This window comes from Protopterus annectens, chromosome 7.part0 (genome assembly GCF_019279795.1).
Source record: "Protopterus annectens isolate FY-2018-M chromosome 7.part0, PAN1.0, whole genome shotgun sequence".
Taxonomy (NCBI): Eukaryota; Metazoa; Chordata; order Ceratodontiformes; family Protopteridae; genus Protopterus; species Protopterus annectens.
This window is the reverse complement of record NC_056739.1, coordinates 1,734,210,276-1,734,232,992: the sequence shown is the minus strand read 5'-3', so window position 1 is coordinate 1,734,232,992 and position 22,717 is coordinate 1,734,210,276. Positions and strand designations below refer to the sequence as shown.

At 37.4% G+C, this 22,717-nt stretch overlaps 1 protein-coding gene across 1 annotated transcript in view; it reads right to left on the bottom strand.

Annotated features, from left to right (window-relative positions):
• Positions 1 to 21,940, bottom strand: part of UNC45A (unc-45 myosin chaperone A) — a 1,636,854-nt gene extending 1,614,914 nt beyond the window's left edge. Inside the window, exon 1 of the mRNA XM_044078271.1 lies at positions 21,562 to 21,940. Coding sequence (XP_043934206.1) covers positions 21,562 to 21,564 — 3 coding nt within the window. The 5' untranslated portion in view covers positions 21,565 to 21,940. The remainder of the gene's footprint in view (positions 1 to 21,561) is intronic.
• Positions 21,941 to 22,717: the final 777 nt, after the last annotated feature.

The window sequence follows — 22,717 nt, the reverse complement described above, 5'->3', positions numbered from 1 at the left end:
GTATCTCCACTGATTCTAATTACAAATGTTTGGCCTCCAGATCAAGTCTCTAACTCCAGATGGATTTTATGGATTTTATGTCTTCTGAGGAAAGGTGAACTGTCCGGCTTCTGAGGGCTGGAAATCCCCATCAAAAGACTGGTCATCCTCCTGGTTGCTAGTACGGGCTACAGCTGTGAATAAGGCTGAAATCATTTCCTCTTTAATGAGGTTGGCAAGCACCAGTCCTTTGCCTTCACACTCCTTGGCCAACTGGTTGTTTGCCAGCTTGCCATAATCCTCTGCTGAAATTTTTGCCTGCTTTCCCTGACTAAACTAACAATAAATAAATAAAACTGTTGTGAAAATGAAACTCTCTATGTTTACCTTGTGGCTACTGAGAGTACACACATCTTCAGTGACAACTGCCTATAGGTTACAGAAGTTCAACTAATATCCACACCACTGCTAACCAATATGTGACGTCCCTCCACGGGCCAGTAAGCAATGAGCAATTCTCACCACTGACTGAGGAAGTTCACTTGGAACAAAGACAGATACACACAGTATTTCCAGATGCAACTATCTGCACCACGCACAATTTCCCTTACCAACACTCAAGGAACACAAGTCATCCTGGGACTGGGTTTCCTCTCTCTCTTACCAGGCCCCAAATAAGACTCCACACTGACCACAGCTATAGAATTAAGTCCTCAGTCAAGTGTTCCAAGCCAGGTCCACCATCACCCTCTCTGTGAAACCAGTGCTCTGTGCCCCTGCTCCAAGAAGCAGACACACACACACTTTAAGAATTGATTTTCACACACACACAAGCTATGCCCCATCTGCCCACACAGAAGCTATGCCCTATCTGCCCACTCTATAAGGTAGACTCACTGCCAGATGCCAGCTACATTAAGGCTCTTACAAGGGTGCCCAATTATATTGAGTGAAATTAATACTAATACCAGTGGTAATGCTGACCAAATGGTAAGGCTTTCAGGAGTGGCCACAGTGTCATCAAATAAATGTAAGTACTCTCAAATGCTAAAATATTCCCTAAAAGACCAGCCACAATGAAAAGTTTAAATATATTTAATAATAAATAATATAAGAGCATGAAAATACTAAATATCTATTAACAATAAACACCAGAGTTTTAATCACAGGAAATATTCAAAACCAACACAGATGGACAGATTCAACAGATACAGAAAAACAGTACTTAACTAACCTCACTATATCTACTCACTGATATAAAGAATTACTATGCCCTGGTTACTTATTAAAGCAAGGCAAGATGAAGTGGGTGAGTGATCCTTCTTTGCCAAGTTTCAAAAACAGACTGCCCTGAAACTTCTGTCTCATCTAGTATTAAAACATAACTTCAGTGCTGGATACAGAATGACATCACATGCATCTGGTCACTTCTGGTTCTCACACTAACCCCTTTACTAGAAATTGAACCAGAATCTAGCACATATGTGTTATAATACAAACACATAGAGCTTTACTAAGAAGTGTTACATCATCTGGAAGTTGCAAAACAATTTTAAACACTTCCACTCCTTCTTACAGAGCTACTAAGACAGACTTCTCACAGACATTTCATCTCTGGCTGCAGTCAGATATGTGAGATACAATAACCAGGTAATTTAATTTCAGACTATTTTTCAAAGTTAGCTGGACTGAGATTAACCTCTTCTCTTCCAGTACCCTTTGTTACAATATAGTAATTTCTACAGTTACGATACAGTCTGACATACAGGTATATTTCATTTCTGTCCCGCAGGACCCATTGTTGGCATATTTTTAACACAGGCAGCTTTACAAATACATTTTCAACACAAGTACCTGTAAAAAATCTTTTTTTACAAAACTTCTGCTAGCTATGCTGGCATATGTTACACATCCACTGCCCCACTTCTCCAGGCATAGCTGGCACTACCTTACACATCATCACAAGTGGGATAGTTCCACCACTCAGATAAAGCCAGAAAAATAAATAAACCAGAAAAAATATAAAGTAGTGGTTCTGCCACCACAATAACCAATACTAGTATTTATTAACCTGCACAGTAATACGCTTTCACCAATTGTGGCTTCTTCAGGCAAATGACTAAAACATGCATAAACAGCAATTAAACACGTAAAACAATTAAAAAAGTTAGAAACCATGTGACAAAGGAAAATTCCACCTTAGAACTCAAAAAAATGTTTTTTTCATTGTATCTTTGTTTTCTGAGCTATTATAATGCCTCAAATCACTCCAAGTGCTTCTTTTACAAGTTTAATGAGTTTTCCTCAAAATGGTAGATGATGGGGCCTGCCTTGGTAACGTGGTCTTGTTTTCTTGCTTTCATTCCTTCTTCTCAGAATACATTTCAAGTGTTTATACGAGTCATGTTACAGATAAAGTGGCGGTGCTTTTTTCTCATGCCATTAAGATATAATGGCAGGACTGTGAAGCACCGTCATCTAAACACACATTCTGTAACAGAGCCACTTCTATATTTCCCTGACAGAACCTCATTTATGAGTCTATCAGCTTGTTCTATACTACAAATAGCTGTTAGCTACTTCCAGCAAAATAAAGAAGGCAAACAGCAGGCTTTTGTAAATGCATTATTTTGTAGTTCTAAAAGAAATGGCAGACCTTCCCCCACACTCTCATGTTGGGGTGTGAAAAATTCACTGGAATAAATGATCCTTGCTGTACATTTACAAGTGACAAGTAGTAGGAAACAAAATAAAAATAACAAAAAAAGCCACAGCCAGCCGATATAACCATTTAAATACTAACAAATCACATGACACAGTTAATAATAAAAAAAGTAATTTTCCTAAAGTTTTCACAACCTAAACTGTGCATATATACATTTTTTATTATTGACAGTGTCATTCCCTCTCAGGGAGGAGGTGATATAAAAATTAATGTTGAGAGACTAAAGTTGGAATGACAGCTTAGACTAAATGCTACTACTAAGCCAGGCATTAATGACAGTTGCACTGTGAATAGTGTTCTGAAATTAAAGTCACTACAACTATAAATTGCATATATTTTAACATATATTGCTTAATATATGCTACTAGCTCAACATTGTTTATTTTTTGTTTTATTTGCACACTTTAATATTTTAAGACTGGTACAGAATTTTGAATGTTGTTGTGTCTTTCGGCTTATCCCGGTTAGGGGTCGCCACAGCGGAACTCTGGTCCGCTAATGTTTGGTAGTGGATTTTTACGTGCCGAGTTACCAGCCCTGATGCACAACCTTCAACAAAGGTACGCCCATTCATGCATGCCTCCACACAGAAGACGCTCTAGCTGAGAATCGAACGGGACAACGTCTTGCTGTGAGGCGAGAACGCTACTGCAGCACCACTACTGCGGATTATTTTTAATTTTCATGTTGAATTGAGAAATCATGTGACTTGTTAGTATTTAAATGGGCTGAGTGATGGAAGTAATACACTCTGAGGAAGCCCAGGATGTCATAGAGTGAAACCGCTTAGTATTTAATTAAAGCTTGGACTGTTATATCAGCTGGTGGCGGCATTTTTTTATTTTTATTTTGTTTTATACGTATTTGCAGTGAGTGTTGAGTGTTTTTACTTGTTTTAGACAACCAAACCAAGTCTGCTACTTTTCAATACCTTCAGTGGGAAGGTTTTTTTTTTGTCCGTCATGAATGATGCAGAACTAAAATGTGCTTTACTAGTTCTTTAATTATTTCTGTCACTTTCACCCCATTTATTTTTTCATATTTATTTATACTTTGGTAGCCAGGAAAGTGAAATGGTTCCAGGACACTTTTCAGGCACAACCCTGGCTACACTGGCAAAGATAATAACAAGTAATAAATGCATTTAGCAATACAAAGCAAAAAAAAAATACTGACAGAAAGACACTGACAAAGATTGCACGTGCAACACATAGCCAATATGAGACACTCAAAAAGTAAAACATTAAGCAACATTTGCTAAACTGTACACATTAAAAATGCTTAACTCTTATAAATAACGAATTGTATGGACTCATACTGCAATATATATATATATATATATATATATATATATATATATATATATATATCTATATATGGTACAGTGGTAGAGTTGTTACCTCACAGCAAGAGGTTCTCCTGTTCGATTCTCGGCTGGAGTGCCTTCTGTGTGGAGTCTGCATGTCCCCCCCGCGGTCGAGTAGCCTCCGAAAGACATGCGTGAATGGGCGTGCCTTCACTAATTGGGACCTAGGGTAGTTCGTATAATCAAACATGTAACTGAACTGGATAAAAAAACTTCTAAATTCTTGTTTTTTCTGCATGCAGGAATACTCTTTTCAACTATTTAGCGATTCCAGTGGACAATAAAGAATATTTTTCACACACACAAGTGGGCTACAAGCTCAAAAAAACATGCTCAAGTGAATATGTATAATGTTTACATATTCAGACTTTGTGATTTTTTCCTACCCAAACACTTTGGAAGGCTGGTTCGGATAACTGATGTTTCGGATAATCAATGTTCGGATAATTGACACTTGAAAACTGTAGTAGCCAAAAGACTATTCTTGACCAATCAGAAAATCCACAAAACTTTTATTGAATAGCATTAACAACTATAAAATCTTGTTGCAGTAACTGAAAATTAAAGAGAGAAAATAAGCGCTTTCGTCCGGTAATACTAGCCTTCTTCAGATAGTTTAAAGCTATCATGTGATATGTTTAAATACTGAATTACCACATGGTACATTTAAAATGATACATAGTAGCAAGCTGAATGGCTCCTATCAAAGATGTATAGAGCATGCATGCTATAACGCAAAAACATCAACATTCCCATACAGTTGCCAACAATAAAAAAAATTTATAGACAACAATTACAAATATTTTAAGTTAATAATTTCTAAATTATTACTAATGGAAGATAATATATGAAAAATTGTTAAAATGGACTTTGGTGTATCACTAAAATAACTATACAATTTAATTTTTAACGTTCTTGAAATCATCTATCATAAGCCTTCATTTCTAAAAGACTTGAAATTGAAACAATATCATTAAGAACTAGGGGAGCAGAAGCATTAAGGAATATCTGCCACCAAAGCTTGCGCTGCTCCAATAGAATGTTCCATGGACCTTGTCTCAGGATAGTAATCACTTGTTCTAAAACTACGGAGGAACACTGATGATCTTTAAACTCAAGTATGTGTTTGGATAAAGCATTAGTAGATTTAGCTTTATTCACATCATAAGTATATTCATATACTCATTTAATTTTTTGCTCCATTTTCCCAATATAAGAGGCAGAGCAATCATTACACAGGGCAGCATAAACAACTCTTTTTGAGTGGCAATTAAAACATCCAGAAATGTGGATACATCTACTCGCTACCTTTATTTGTTCAAGTAGGAGGATGTATTGACACTGAGAATAGTGTCCACATTTTGACATCTTCCCAGACTGTTTTTTGTCATGCTCTCCAACTCGCCTCTAAAACAGGCATTTTATTTTTGTTTCTCAGTTTCATTTATCAAATCTTATATAGAATTAAAAATGTAAAATAATGTGCATGAGAATTTGTTTCAACATTTCTTTAAATAACTTATGTTACGAAGAACAAGAAAAATATATAAAAGAGTTCTTAGCTCTAAATTAGGAACATATAAATGTAATACCTGTCATTTTTGTAATCATATTTATACAGGAACGTCTTTTATGCATCCTATAAATAAAATGTTGCCATTAAATGCTACAGCACATGTAACACCAAACATTTAGTTTACATGGCATTATATCAAAACGTAACTTTTTTTATATTGGAAAGACAAATAGGAAGCTAAAGGAGAGCATCTGCGATCGTCTTTCTGAGGTGCATAGAAACATTGAAACAACTGCTCTGTATAAACACAAAAGATAATAATACACATTATTTTAAATTTTAATTCTATAGATTATTAATGAAAACATGTGAGGGGTAATTTAATAAATGAAACTGAGAAACAAGAAAACAGATGGATTGCCCATTTTAGAGCACAAACACCTCCAGGGCTTAATGAAACATTTACAGTTAAACCACTGTTAAGAAATCTAACAAATAAAATTAGATCACTGTTTATTTAAATGTAAATCTTTTTAAGTCAGATGGTTTCTAATTATTTTAATCATTTTACGTATTTAAGTGCTGTTTATATATGTTGTTGGTCATTTGCCTGAAGAAACCAAACTTGGTGAAAGTGTATTACTTGCGCAGTTTAATAAATATTTGTATTGGTTATTGTGGTTCCAGAACTACTACTATATATTTTTTATAATTACAGAAGAAAATTGAATGAAAGTGGTTAAACTTCCTAGATCAGGGGTAACTTGGGTTGGTTGAATCATCTGAATGGAGAATTTCCTATCCAAGGTACACAATGACCATGATAAAAGGACTACAGGAGTCACTGATGAGCAGAAGCCTTCAGGGAACTGGGGGCTTGCAATATAACATGATTTAAGTGATTTAGTTTAGAGTGGGAAAAGATGCAGATTTCTGAAGATTATATATAGCATTATACAGAGAGTGAGTGGAAATTGTAAGCTCCTCTCCTTTAATGTAGGAAATGGTCTAAATTTTCTCCAATTCAGTTTTTAAGCCTTTAGGAGGTGTCTAGTATTTGCTGTAGCCCCCCCCCCAATTCAGTTACAGTTAAAAAAACTGTTGTACATTTCCATAGTAAGCCATGTGGGTTAGTGACAGGACAAGGTAGGTCAATGATGAGAAACACCAACAAACTGATGGCAGTCGAATGCAAGCCTCCCTAAGATATGCATAACACTAACAGAGACCCTAAAATATTGTAGTCAATACGTTATATGAGTTCTCTAAAAAATATCAATATAATCACATTACGTATATTATCTATTTGTCACAAAGTTCAAAAAAACAAAAACCCAAAAGGGTACAGAGACATTATTACCCTTTTTTTTTTTTTTTTTGCTTGCTTAAATTTATGGGTATTAAGGACATATGATAAGAACTGTTAGGCAACGCAGTACTTGTAGTAAGATGATACAATGTGACTCACTAGCAGACTGTCAAGTGGTTCTGCAGTTGACTATGCAATAAATAAAAAGTCTCTGCTTTTCCCAGTTAGGGGTCACCACAGCAGATCACCAGTCAGCTTATGATCGGCAGTGGATTTTTACGGTGTCGAGTTGCCAGACCGGTGCTCAACCTTCAGAGAAGACACATACACTCGCGCACCTAACCTGCATGTCTTTAATGTTCAGACGCTCGCATGGAGGACATACAGACCCCACATAGAAGGCACTCCAGCCAAGAATCAAAACGGAGAGCCTCTTGCTGTGATGGACAACACTAACCGCTGCACCACCGCGCCGACTCAGTTGACTGTGCAATAAATACAGGTGCATTATGACATGAGTAGGAAGAAACTTCACAGATATAGCTAGGGTGGGGTGAAGGGGTCAGCCTCCCTGGGTTCAAAGAATTAGGGTCATGTTCAGCAGTTGGTCTTTAGTACATTTCATTACTAGCATTTTTAAACCAATGCCAACAATGTATTTTTGGTCATAACTGAAGCAATAAAGCTCCATGTTTGGTATAGAATTTCACAGCTGTTTGCTACAGTTTAAAAGGAAAGAGGAGCTTCTGTTGCCCCTCAACTTAAAGCTGATGGGGTGCCAAATCAGAGAATGATGCTGGGAACCAGAACAGCTAGTACACCTCTGGGAAACTGAAACACCTTTAAGATGAAACGGACCTAAAAAGTAATTAATATACATTAGAAATAAATAAGCTACTGAGAGATGCACATATCTGATAATAAACAAGAAGGGCAGCTGAAGAAAAATCATAATGAAATATACATTCTAACAAGGTTTTTTAATTAGTGACGTCATTAATGAATTACAAAATTTGACTTTGCAACTCCTCTAAAGGGTTTGCAATACTTTTTTATGAAAGGTGAGAGCATTTCTCTAATGTGGCCTTGAGGAGAGTACAGTGATGGCTCAGACAAATAATAACCAACTCTTTTCAGTGCAACTCACTGGTAGAGGTGAAATTACCCCTGCCTTGAAGTGTGACAAGTTTATCAATAGTGTTGGTTACATCATTTTTATTTTAAGTATTCTAATCACATTTATGTTTTTATGCTTAGCTACTGGAATACCAGATATGCATAGGGAGACTATGTTACAAAAATGCAATGTATAAAGGGTACTAAGCTGGACCCTATTCACTTCTGACACTACACACATTGATAAGAACCATATCCGTACTTCAAAAAGAGAAAGGAGAATATGGACCCTTTCATTTATAGTTAAGATGTTTACAGGGTATGTATACACATTTGGTTAATATTAATGGTCTAAAGAGCTCAAATAACAAGGAAAGATGCTTTCATAATTCTGTAAACAAAAACTGAAACAGTTCTACTATAGGAAACCTATAGCTACAGTGCTGAATGTTAAAAGCTAAAAATGTTCAGTTATAAAGTACTGGTGGGCCTCCAGGGCTCTTGTGGACACACAAGGATCAGTCATTTAAGCAGCTAACACCCTACATTTTGACCTGTTTGAGACCCGGTAAGAAAAGTAGAACAGCAGGGACTAAATGGCGTATAGCAGGGGAATAACATAATCTAAGGTGATTCTACATTTGGACTGGGTAGAATGAGAAACAATCTTGGAATGGGACTTTAATTGTTTAACAGGTTCTGATCATCCAAACCCAGATTAATACAAGGTTTATGTTTGATGGATAATGGATTATTTTGAACCCCAGACACCCCCTGTACTTTACCAATTAATCCTCAGTCAAGATGTTTGATGCAACCCCTCACCTTCTGACCATTCTCCAATCTTATTAAAACCGGAACCCCCAAAACATAATTTTACAACAGCACTTAACTATAAAATCATAGGCTTAAGTCCTAAGCAAACCATATACACCAAATGCCTTCTTCCTCATACGCATATAGGCTCCTGTGTAGAGACCTTTGCTAGCCTTCTTTCCATGAAAGACAGTGTCCTACTAGATCTACAACTCTGTAAAACTGGCAATATAACAAATGCTAGCATCATGGACCTCAATTTTCATTTTCACATAAACTGGACTTATTGGTGTGACAAGTATCTAACCCAATACATCCCCTAACTGTGGAATACGCTTCTCTTACGCATCAAACAACATAAAACCTTAGCCATGTTTAAAGCTAGACACAACAATTAGACAGGTACTCAGATTTCATCACTGCAGCATTTAATAAATATCTCCTTGATTAGGGAAGTCCATACCCAAGTTTTTTTGGGGTTCTTTTGGCTAGGTTACTCTACAGTCACTTTAAATACAAGCCTAGTAAATTCCTATGTGGCCATAAGGCAGCAGTCAAAAAACTGATCTCATAGGTTTAGGGAGGCTGTTACCTATACTCCAGATTACAAAGAAAGCCGTCAGATTTCAAAACCCTCAAGTGTCTGACATCTTCAAAAAATGAATAGCTGATGGCCTAGATGATGGCAAACAGCTATTCCAAGGAGGAGACCCTTAAGCACCTGAAAATTTGAGAGCAAAATTCATACTCCCACAAAAAAAATGTTTATAAAATTTTACAGTTCAGGCATTTAATTTTTACTCAAGGATGGGATGGGACAATGAACATGCGTTTTTAAATCTTTTTAGGTAGACTATGAGACATGCTAGGTGCCCAAAGGTTCACTAACATTGTGGGTAAGAGCTACATTTTTTGGCACTGCCCTTAAGTCAAAAGGATTAAAAACCATTGGGGAGAAAACATTAAGAGAAAAGTTCAGAAAGAGCAGAGATGAACAAAAGGGAAGAGTTTTTTTTTTTTTTTAGGTGAATAGCTTCCTCACAGACAGGGAAATATTTAGGAACTTACAGTAGGGTAGCACTCCGAGAAGATACAAATCTAAGAGTCTGTCCAAGATGATAAAAAGGAGAAAAGCTAAGAAAAAATCTCTAGTACTCTACATCAAAAGGGCTTCCTAAATAAAATGGTACATATCAGGAAGAGTTAGAAAGGGGAAGACTGAAAAACCAAGAAAAAGAAGGTGAAACGGAGATGGCTGCAACTGACATTGAACCCACACAGAAGATCACACTGGGTGCCATACGGGCCAAAATAAGAGACTTAAAACAGGCAGTGAGAGAACTTGTTAAACCAAGAGAAGAAGTCAGAAGGCATACAATAGAGGCTAGCTGAGCATACATATGTGATACAAGGACTGATTTATGAAAAAACTGAACTACAAAGCAAGGATGGAATTGATGGAGTGACTGCATGGAACAGAAATGAAGATACTGAGAGGATCGAACAATACACAAGAATATAAAAGTGAGTGATGTTCTGAGAAATGAAAAAGAATAGACTGCAAAAAAGAAGGGTGTGTTAACTGCCCAGGAATGCACAGGGCAGAGTGGCGGGTGAATGAAGAGAGAAGAAGGTTCCCAAGACCAATACCAGTTAGGTTTTCATTGTATGAATTGAAAGAAGAGAACATCTAGATGGCACGGGGACCAGGGACATAATTCATGAAAAGGACAATAGAATATTCATTGATCAGAAGTTTGCATATTAAAATGCAAAGAAACAGGAAGTCTTCATTGCAGTAATTAGAATGTGCAAAGAGAAAGATGTATGATGGATATTGCTGTACCTGGTGATTTTCAGGATGTACCTCAGTGGCAGTACAAAAACAGTGACAGACCCCAAAGAAGCTTTAAATGTATTACAAAACCCTGCAAACTTGAGAGTGAACCCGCAAGAGTCAGAGAAACAAGGGAAAGGATCTCAACCAGCAAGGAAGGTTGACAGCTATCAGACAGGCTGCAAGGGAAAGGACTTTTGCCACTCTTCAAAAAACATAACTGACTAACAAAACGAGCAGCTTTAGTAAAGGAAGTAAGGAGGATGAGCAGAAAGAGAAACTAAGCAGAAAAGTACACATGCTCTTCTAGATCTACATATTACAGTAAAAATAATAAGAAAACTTTAGAATTTAATGCATGAACATGTTACACAGACATAATAATATGAAAAGTTTAGTGATACAAACATGATCTATGGTGAAAAAGCACTACAGGTAGATAATGGGAACAACAGACAGTGACTTTGAAGGGGAAGTGTAGAAGTAGAGCAAAGTATACGAAGAAGAAAAAAGCAATACAAGACTACTGGAGAGAGAGGAGAGGAAGACAGTAAGATGAGGGGTGCATAATTAGCATATGGTTGGGAACCATACTCAGCACAGAATGAGATAACAGTTTAAGCACAAGCCATCTTGTACAACTGAAAGCAAGGAGAAGGAAAACAGGAGTTGTTACATGTCACGGGGCAGAACAAATCAAAAGAGGGGTGAAGAGGAGGGTTTCTCACAGAGAGAGAGAGAGCAAAGGTGAGGTGAAGTAAAGGAGAAAAAAATGAAAATTAAACAAATTTTGCAAGAAGTAGCACAGAGGAAACATGATGGGATGCAAGGACAAGTAACCATGAAGGAAAAGCAACGAAACACAAAGAAGAGAACAGATAATGGCAAGAGAGGGAGAACACACATAGAGACCCTTCACAGAGGTAGTTTAAGAAAATGGACAAGCAAAGTGGGAGATGAGCAGTGTGACCGATGATACCAGTGTAGTGTACACAAATAAGGATGAATAAAAGAGCACAAGATTATTCGCTCAGAGGAAGCTATAACGGCTGCAATGATTGGGAAATAAGTATATAAATAAAAAACAAAATAAGACAATAGATGTGGAAAGGGGCACATGACAGAGAAACATTAGTAGAAAAACAATAGATGTGGAAAGGGGCACATGACAGAGAAACATTAGTAGAAAAGACTGGGATAGATGGCAAGAAGGCACAGATGATAAAAAGACAGAATTAAAGGCTATGTTAGGCAAACTGACCACTTGCATAACACAGAATAGGACAAGAGTTTGTAGGAAATATAGGAAAAAGATGATTAAAGAGACAAATATGAAAAAGAGATAAAGCTTTGAGGTTTAGAAGAATTTCACTAAGGGAGGAATAAAGGGGTGGAAAGGGAGGGGGGACGGACAGGATGTTATAAAAAGGAAAAAACAAAGTTAAAATAGCCTAGGTAAAGTAGAAAATAAAGGCAGAGGGCAGCAGATACCTCAGAAGTGTTAAATGCTCTGTCATAGTTATGACAAATGAAGGGGCACACCAAGTTAAGCATAATCCCTTGGAATGTGAATGCTATCTGGAATAAAGTGAAAAAGGGAAGGAATCCTGGGAGTGCTCAAAAAAACAGAAAACACAACAGCTATTCAAGAAGCACACGTTACAAGAAGAACATAGGAAGCTGAAGGGCAAGGGCTACTGGGTGGCCCCACGTTCAGCCTGGGAAACCATGAAAAGAAGGGCAACAGTATTACTAGTGAGAAAAACAATGCAGTTTAAGTAGAAGAGAAATACGATAAGAAAGGCAGATATGTCTGAATAAGAGGAAGGATGTACAAAAAACATCAATTGTGAGCATATACTTACCACTACACTTGAAAATGAGGACAGAGATTTTCACAGTGAGAGAGAGAGAGAGATGTTCTAGAAATAATGGTAATAATTTCCCAGGATACAGAAAAAACATATTAAAGTGTCAAAGGGTAGTGAAGGAGAAATGGGGATTTCTAGTAAAATGGATCAAACACTTAAAAAGAAGCTGTAGGGATTTAGCAGAGTATAAATAAAGACCAGATGAAATAACAATGGAAAGAGACAAGGCAAGACTGTCCACTGTTGTTTGCATTATATTTAGAGTCGCTTGTATAGGAAAGTGAGGCACACAGAAATGAGAGAATACCAACTGGGGGGATCCTAATATCACCATATGCACAGATTATCCTCCTAACTCTAACAAATCCAAGAGAAGACATGAAAAACTGTGGGAAATGTCAGAGGAGTTCAGCATTCAGCAGGAAGTCAGGATACAGAGTAAATAAATACAATATGCATGCATCTAACATAACAGGAAATAGGCACGGCTGAGAAAGGGACAAGGAATGGGACATCAAAAATAAAATATTTAGGAATTTAGCTGAAAAGACACAGTAGGAAGAATAGCAAAAGTACTGTATGACAAGCTAGATGAAAAAAATGAAATATCAGCTACAAAGATGGAAAGCAAGAAAATTAAATTTAGGCCAAAGGAATCAGAGTAATCAAGATCTGTATTTTTGTCATTATACACATAGCCATGCCAGGTATTTTGGAAACTACTTGAAGCAGTCTCTCTCAAATAGATAAAACAATTAATTGACTACATGTGGGAAGGGAATAAGCCAAGAGTAGCATGGGAAATACCAGTAAAACAGACAGAGGAGGGGGGCTTATGGGGGTACCACATATGAAGGAACAGCTACAGGTATATAATAGTGAATGTATGTAGACTACAAAACTATTTGGAAAACTATGATCTAGGAAACAGTATGGAATGATAAGACACAATAGAAATATTACTGGAGACATGAGGTAAAAACCTAAAACTAAGTTGGTCAAAATAAATTCAAAATACATCTGGATCACAATGGGGAAGAGGAGAGTTGAGAAAATAGAGACAGAAAGAAAATAACAACAATAAGAGGAAGAAAACATGACAGTAATAACCAGTCAGCCACATGAAGTGGAAGATGAAACACAAGGATGTCAAAAATTAGCCACAAATACGGACTGAAGACAGAAAAGCAAGAGAGATTTAGGAGGAAGATCAACAGCAAGAAACTCTGGAATGGAAACATAAAGTAACTGTATGTACTTACAATAAAATGCAAGGAAGGATACGGCCAGAAAATGAAATCCGAGAAACAATATAAAAGATAGAAGCAAGAAGGGAGAACAAGAGGATTAGTAGGAATAGCAAAGAGATGCGGAGCGAAAAAGAATGTAAGAGGGGAAGAACAGAAAAATAAATGGGAGAGAGTATAAAAGGGAAACAGAAAAAGGAGGAAAATAAGAAACTTACCAAAGTCAGTCTCAAAAGTGAAGATATTACACTAGTCACTTGAAAGGTGTAGCCACAAATACTTTTTACACCAGTGAAAATATCAGAAATATTCCCAAATACAGATAGGTTCTGCTTCTGGAACTGTAAAAGGTTAGAAGGCTTTAGACGTACAGGAAATGGTAGGAGACATACCAAGGAACAGATGAAGTAACAAAAAAGCTATTCCTCTTGGGCAGTGGAATAAAGGGACTTGGATATTGTCGTGGGAAAGCAGAATGGGAGCAAAACACAAAACAAGAAAACTAGAAGATGACAGGAGATGGAAGATAAAGCAGGAATATCTCAGAGATGATGAAGATAATGCCCAATTGAGGAGGAGGGAAGGGAATGTAAATAGTTGTGGAAAAGAAAAAGTACTAATTAAAAGGGAAGCTGTTACAAGGTGCAACAGTACAGAAAATACACAGGAATGGGATTAAAAAAATAAGCATGTATGAATATCAAAAAATTTAACCACTGACAAGTGAGGGGGAATAATGTGTTTAGGCAAAACAAGAAAATAAATAAACTTGAACAGAAGAAAAAATTAAGGTGTTATTCCATGCAGTAAACTCTGATTCTAGGCTACTTTGTCTGTATCAGACAGGTCTACTTCATTTGATCGACAGACCATTTGACTGAAACTCATTTTGGTCGAAATTTCATTTGGTCGAAAACCAGTATTCAAAGCATAAAACTGGGATTTGTCCCCCTCCCCAATGATGTGCGACCCTGGAGTTGGTATATATAGTTAGGGGGGGTGTGGGGGCACAACCCCCCCACATTGGGTGGTGTGGGGGCAAAGCCCCCCACCTATTTTTATTTAAAATGTGTACTTTTTGTTTTATTTTCTTCTTTTAAAGGAAACACCCCCCCTAACTATATATACCAACTCCAGGGTTGCACGACATTGGGGAGGGGGACAAATCCCAGTTTTATGCCTTGAATACTGGTTTTCGACCAAATGAGTTTCGATCAAATGGTCTGTCGATCAAATGAAGTAGACCCCAGACAGACATGTATGAAGACTGTGCTTAGGATAAAAGCAGTTAGCCGCCAGAGTAACTAATATAAGTGCACCACGCATGCAGTTTACACAAGATATCTACTTGTTCATGATGGAATATAAGTGCACCACGCATGCAGTTTACACAAGATATCTACTTGTTCATGATGGAAAATCAGAAATAAAAAATGTTTCATTGCAAAAAAATGGACACAACAGCATTTCTATGCAGTAGAATGGACACATTTTCAGGAAGCTCTCCAACTTGCTGAAGCTGTGCCAAGAATTAGAGCGAGGACTGGATTTACATTTTTGGTCATGCTCAGGCATAACATGTTTTGGAAAAAAATACATAAAAACAAATACACTACCTGCCCAAGGAAATTTTTAAATTCACTCATGTCTCAAATTGGTAGGAAAACACAGAGTGAAGCAATAAGACAATCAGCAATAGCTAGCCTCCATGAGACACGAGGTTAACATTGCATGGTACTGTTTGAAATGCCTCTTAGTCCTTGCTACAAAGGAAGATAATTAAACTACGGAGTGCTTAGGCCTAGTATTTAGAATTTGACATTGTTTGAAGAAATACTTATTTTTTAATGATGGTATCCATGGAAATATTGATGCAAGTTAAATTATTTAAAAGGGGTTCTGGCTACAAATACATACATACGTGTAGTTATTTACGTTTAACAGTAAGATAATCAGATAAACCTATCAGCATTGCCAGAAAACATATTACGCATACAAAAAAGTACAGCTGTGTAAGTTGCACTTACCCATAATAATAGATGTACAAATTACTTACCGCTGCAATAGCCTTTAGTTTACATGGGTTGTATCTTACCCAAGACATAACAACCAGCCAAACCCAAAAGCACTGGCTCCCTCCCACACTTTCACTGGAGTTGTACTGATAGTTTCCAGAGATTTTATTGGTGCTTCCTGGTACCTCATCTGTGAGCTTTCAAAGGGAATAAATTATACACCAAATCAAATGCATTTTATACTGAATCTTAATTACTTAATTGTCTTAATTCCTTCAATTAACTAATATAGGAACACTCCCCAGTAAGAGCACAAAAATGATAATACACAACCATATAAAACTTCCTATATGTTTGTCAGAAATGAATTATTTACCCAATGTAAGCATTCACTTCTTGATTAAAACCTGATCTGTTAGTTTTTTTGTGTTATGGCTCAGCCCTTTATACAGAAGGGAGGTGATTATCTCACAAAGTTATTACAGCTTGAGACTAAATTTATAATCAATTTTGGCACTTTATTTCCAAAGGGTTTAAATCAAAATTTGAATGCTTACATTGGGTAAATAATTCATATGTATTGCAGACAAACATCTAGGAAGTTTTATATGGTTGTGCATTATCATTTTTGTGCTCTTACTGGGGAGTGTTCCTATATTAGTTAATTGATGGAATTAAGACAAGTAATTAAGATTCAGTACAACATAAGATTCAGTATAAAATGCATTTGGTTTGGTGTATAATTTATTCTCTTTGAAGGCTCACAGCTGAGGTACCAAGAAGCACCAATACAATCTCTGGAAATGATCAGTGCGACTCCAGTGTGGACTGTGTTTTTGGTACAGCTTTTATCCAGCTTTTTTTTTCTGTTTTTCAAGGTTTTGGTTCTATTTGGAGTTTTTTCAATCACTTAACCCTTGTGGAAACAAGCCCCCTAACCTGATAATCCACCTTTTTTCTTTTTGATCCAGTAGTTTATGCCATCCACCTTTATTTCTTGTATACCCAATTTTATCAATAACTGTAAAATAAAATTTAGCAGTACTATGTTGCAGAGTGCGTTTATATAAAAAGCATTAGTAGTTTTTTTTGCACTGACAGCACTCATATGTTCTGTTATCCTAAACCTCAAAGGTCGAGAAGTCTGACCTATATAAAATGCCGAACAATTACATGTAAGCTAGGTATATCACCCAGTCTGTGCTGCAATTGCGAAACATTCGAACGTCAAAAACTTGTGAAGTATTAGCAGATGAAAAATGCTCACTTTTACTAACGTATTTACAGTTGTTACAGTGTCCATAAGGTTGGGCATCCTCTAATTAGATGCCCTCCAATGGACAACTGACCCATAGTTGGACCTACCTCAATGTTCTTTTTATAATGATTGAACCAGCCCCCTAAAGTCTTTCCACTCGTAAATGTAAATAAACACTCAGCTGGTAAAGTATTACTTAGATTTTCATCTAAAAGTAATATATGCCAATATTTCCTCACAAGATCCATAAAATATTTTGTATTTCCAAAATTCGTAACTAGCTTACGTCCCTCACCTTTTTAGACTTGTATTTTAAAAGCTGTTTTCTATCTATGTCTTGGATGGAGCATAATATTTTGTGAACATCAATAAATTATTTCCAGGAAGAAGCTTTGTACATGACCCACCTCATTAAGTAAAGGTATCTCATCCAGGAATAAGGAGGTCATAACATCCCTGTATTCTTCCCTTATAAGGCCCATTATTGAGTGCAATGCCTCGTTCAGTATGTACCTTGCAAAGCACATGCAGCAGCTGGAGAGACCACAGAGGTTGCTTACCAGGAGGATCCAGGGCCTCAAAAATCTACCATACACAGATAGGCTAAAAGCCCTATCCCTCTACTCAGTTTCACACAGATTCCTCAGAGATGGCCTCTGCCTGGTATACAAGGAGATCTCAGACCCCCACCTTGATGGGACTGCTGCATATCTGCAAGTCAAGCTCCACTTGAGTAACCCGCACATGCGGCCTCAACCTGGTCTGACATCAACAAGACTTGCTGGCGGGACAGATTTGTGTCCCAGAGACTGCTCCATCTGTGGAATAGACTCCCTCTCCACTTCAAGCAGAGTACCTCTTTACCCCTTTTTAAGCGCAACCTGGATAATGAATGGGAAACGGAAAATACATCCCTAGGATTCCACCTCTGTCCCTGCTGGACAGGGGCACCAGGTGCTGACTTGTCTAAACATGGGCTAAACTCTTGTCTAGGCTTATAAGGGCCTCAGGGCCAACAGCCTAATAACTTCCTATGAATACTGAAGAGGCATACAGTCAGAATACGTGCATATTCACAAATACCCAGCACAAATATTTGAGCAGTAAAAACCTAAGCTTACTGAACAAAGTTCAGTTCTTGTAAATAATGCTTCACTGAAGCATTAGTGCAAAAATATATGTTTTCAATTATAATGCAATAACATGTCAAGTGGGTGCAATAAAGATAGTCTGTAATTAGTACTTTACTGCAAGCATAGGAACACAAATCCCAGAGCACTGAATAAGCATTAAAAATTACTGATGACATTTTGCAGAACTTGTTTGATTTGTCTGAAGGCCTGGACTGTCTGCAGCAAGAGAATCATATTACGATTTCTTTCAAAGCTATGCCAGTGATTTGTGAAGAGCTATATCCATAGCTAGAATTCAACAAGTCTACGAGAAGAGTTCTAGATGGGCTCAATACTAGACATGCGCAAGAATTAAAGACCAGAAAAGCTATGATGTCATGTTAAGCAAACTGTAACAATGAACATATAAAAAGTATGGTAGCAATTATGAAGCAGCAAATGACTGATGACTCTAACCTTAAACTGTAATCTGCACACCTCATGCCATTGTAGGCCTCCAACATGATCAATTCAACACAGAACACAAAGAACACCGCATTCTCCAACCTTACGGCCTGCCAAGGAGCCCAAAGCATAGGTCAAGATGGGGAAATATACAAAAAACTTACACTTATTGAAACGATACAAATGGATACAGTCTTTACCATATGAGATCAAAGAGACATAGAATTTTGTTGGATTGTGAAAATTGTTTTTTTTCTCTTTTCATCTACCGAATGTCCTTTTTTATTTTCTTATTGGGCCACTTGTAAATATTGTATATAATGTTATTATACTACTCATTATTGTTGAATTGTAATTTAAATTACTGTTTTTCTTCATAAACAAAATAAAAATTATTTGAGTAAAAAAAATATGGGGAAAGATAGTATTCTCATCTGCCAAGTTTGGGGCTTAGGTCCCACAGCTGTATGTCTGACAGATTCCTGTCCTCTCTAGTAGATCCAGTGCTGGTAAAGCTTTTATTTCTCCATAAGTTACAGCTTCAGGAAGAAATTATGAAGATCATGTCTACACATCTGATAGTGAACTAATATGTGGCTCGCTGCAAATTTGAGTGCTGACATAAGGCAACAGGTCAAGCATGTGCTTCCATGGGATGGCTCACAAAAGAGCTCAAACAGGGTACCTTGTTAAGTCTCGTATTGCAGGCAGATCCTCATTGTATAGCCACCTCAAGATCTGGGTGATAACTTCCCAATGAGGAAGCAAGCTTTCACTATTGCAACGGGCCTCTAACAATGCTTTCAAACTCCATCACTCTTCAAAACTATTCAAGACATGAAACACCCTCACAGATCAAGAAAGATTTGAATCACTAAGCAGCATTGCTTTGCAGAGCCGTGCAAGCCAAGTCTCCCAGAAGGGTGCCCCTACTGGTCACTATCTGAAGGGACTGTCCACCAGGGTGATTGTTCTTTCATTTTGCCCTTACTTAAAATGCCAAGAGAAAAAGACCAGTGAATTCTTGAAAAAGCCAAGGATGGCCAGCTCTTAGGTCCTCTCCCAAAAAGAGTTCCACTCAAAGATCAGAACACATCACAAATCTTGGTAGAAGCAGAAATTCTTCAAAGCGGTCACAGGGGGTCGTCTAAATTTGAACCAAGTCTGGTTTCAACTAATACCTATTTTTAGCTCCAAAGTGATGACTATTTTGGTCTTATCCTGAACCCCAACAACTTGTCCCCAGCACCCTATTGCCTAGTGGATGGGGGCATCAGCTTGTCTCTGGGTTATCTGTACTTAAGATATATGGGATACAATTTTCATGGGGAATGTATGGCTAGGCTTCTAAAGATCATCATGGATCAACAACCTAGTAAATAACTACGAGCTTCAATAAGTACATCCTATGCAGCACATTCTGAATGTTGATTCTCTTGAGGTGGGGTTGTCATGGCTGTGCTGCAGCAGGCTGACTGGATGGTGCTGTTGGGCAAGAGGGGCACCTTTCTAGGATCTCCATGTGAGCTATCTTCACCTCATGCTTGACAGCCCATGTTTAAAATTTATAAATTCACCCTCGGTAACAGATCAGGGTGCACTCATTATACTGTGGTGCATGCACACTTGTTCAGACAGAAAATAGAAGATTAAATATCCAACCTTCCTCCCACATCCTCATGCTCTCAAAGTTCATCCAGACAAATATGCTTGGACTCTATCAGTCATGAGAGTAGTAAAATGCTCAAAAGACCTCCTTCCTGTTTTATTACACTAGTGACCAAGGTTTGAAATGTAGGCATGCAGATAACATTAGCTCCAGGAAATCTAAACTTCAATACTGGACATCTTTACCTCGTAGGTTTATCCACGTAACCTGCCAGCTAAATCACAACTAGATGTATGCATGGCAGAAAGCAGCATAAGATATGGAATCAGAAAACCAGTAACACACACAAGAACTGGTTGTAGTTACTGGAAACATAAGATGCAAAAAACTGCACACCTGGCCATGATCTTTATTCATTTTACCTCCTCCTGCTAAAATCGAGGCATCTTTACTATGTCAAACCCATATAATGCAAACTATAACCAGAACATATTTACTTTTGTTAATAATGATATACAAGTGATTAAAAAGTAACAATGGAATTAGTAGCCTTTACCTAAAACACACAAAAAAGCAATATATTGATCAATAAATACAAAGCATCTGCGTCTACGTTATACTTAACAAAATTGGAGAATGAAACTAACCCCAAACTTATGAAGCAAGCAAAGTTAAATAAAACACTGATTTGTGACACCAAAATTCATATAGCATTACTTCTCCACTTCTTAACTCAAGATTTCTGATCAAAGCCAACATGAGGGAGGGTGACAAAAGCCCAAAATCATTGACCGATTTTAATATTGCCCTTGTAAACAGGCTTTGCATTAGTGTGCAATTTATGAATGCTATAAAGCCTGAAACTCAACCTGTCAATATGTAGTGACTTACATCCTCAATGACTTGCCGGAAAAATCACAAATTTTATCAAAAACCAACAAAAATATGAGACAAAAATATGGATATTCTGCGAAAGTCTGGACAGTTGAGAGTTACGTTAAAACATTTCTACAAATGGACAATTTAAGTATCATGAATACACAGATGGGATACTTATCTCGCAACACAGTTACTAAAAAGCGTCATGCTTGAAATGCATGCAACCAAATATACAATAACAGTTGTGAACGACAGAAATTGAAGAGGACAGAACAAGCAAGTTTACTTTGGACCAGAGTGCTGAACATCAAAGAAGGTGAGCATCTCACATAGGGATACAACAGCCTCACGTGAGCATGTTAAAGGTGTACTTTCCTCTTGTATACTTGTTATTAACTACAAAAATGTCAGTGTGCTAAGCTAAAGTTGACGCAGCCTTACCATATTCCGTAAACAGCTGCGCTACTATTTCCGCTATAAAAAATCAACTCCGAAGAACGTTATATTAACATTTTACAGAAAACCAACTAACGTCCCATAAAAGGAAATAACCTAGTAGCGTGTTCTTGTCATGTGACTTTGGCATTTGGACGTTTACAACGTCACGCTGTTTGCCGGAACAGAGTTTCGATATGGAAAGAAAATGAACATTATTCCATTTTCAGATTAACTTTAGGCTTCACACCGACTCCGAAACAGTATCTCGCTAAACTACTGCCCTCTTTATTAACGTCATCATGTTTTCCATAATTCCATTCCCATGTGGAAATTTACATTCCGTAGTATGTTCCCTCTTGTTTTGATTCCCCTCAGAAGACAAACTGATGTGTTTTGTTCCTGGTGATATTCTTTCATCATCATCTTCTTTCGGCTGTACCCGTTACGGGTCGTCACAACAGATCACCTGTTTCTATTTCTTCCTGTCCTCTGCATCTTGCTCTGTCACACCAACCACCTGCATGTCCTCTCTCACCACATCCATAAACCTTATCTTAGGTAGGGTTACCATCTGTCCCACTTTGCGAGGGACAGTCCCTCTTTGGGCAGTTGTGTCCTGCAAAAAAATTGTAAAAATGGCAAATGTCCTGAGATTTTAGGACAAAATTATTTCCTATATTTTAGGTAATAGGCGCATAAAACAGTTATTCTGTATTTGAAACACCTAAATGCTATACAAAACAGAATAAACAACTAAAATGCTACAAGAATAAGTTTTTATTTAGGCAAAAAAGTGAAGTTTTGTCCTTTGTACTGGCCATGGGTATGTTTTGGCCTGCAAAATCTGACATTTGTACCAAAAATGTCCCACTTTGGGCATTTGAAAAGGTGGCAACCCTAATCTTAGGCCTTCCTCTTTTCCTATTACCTGGTAGCTTCATCCTTAGCATCTTTTTCCCAATATACTCAGCATCCCTCCTAAGCACATGTCCAAACCAACGTAATCGTGCCTCTCTGGCTTTGTCTCCAAACTTTCCAACCTGGGCTGACCCTCTAATATAATTATTCCTAATCCTGTCCACCCACGTCACACCCAGTGCAAATCTTAACATCTTTAATTCTGCCACATCTAGCTCAAACTCCTGCCTTTCTGTCAATG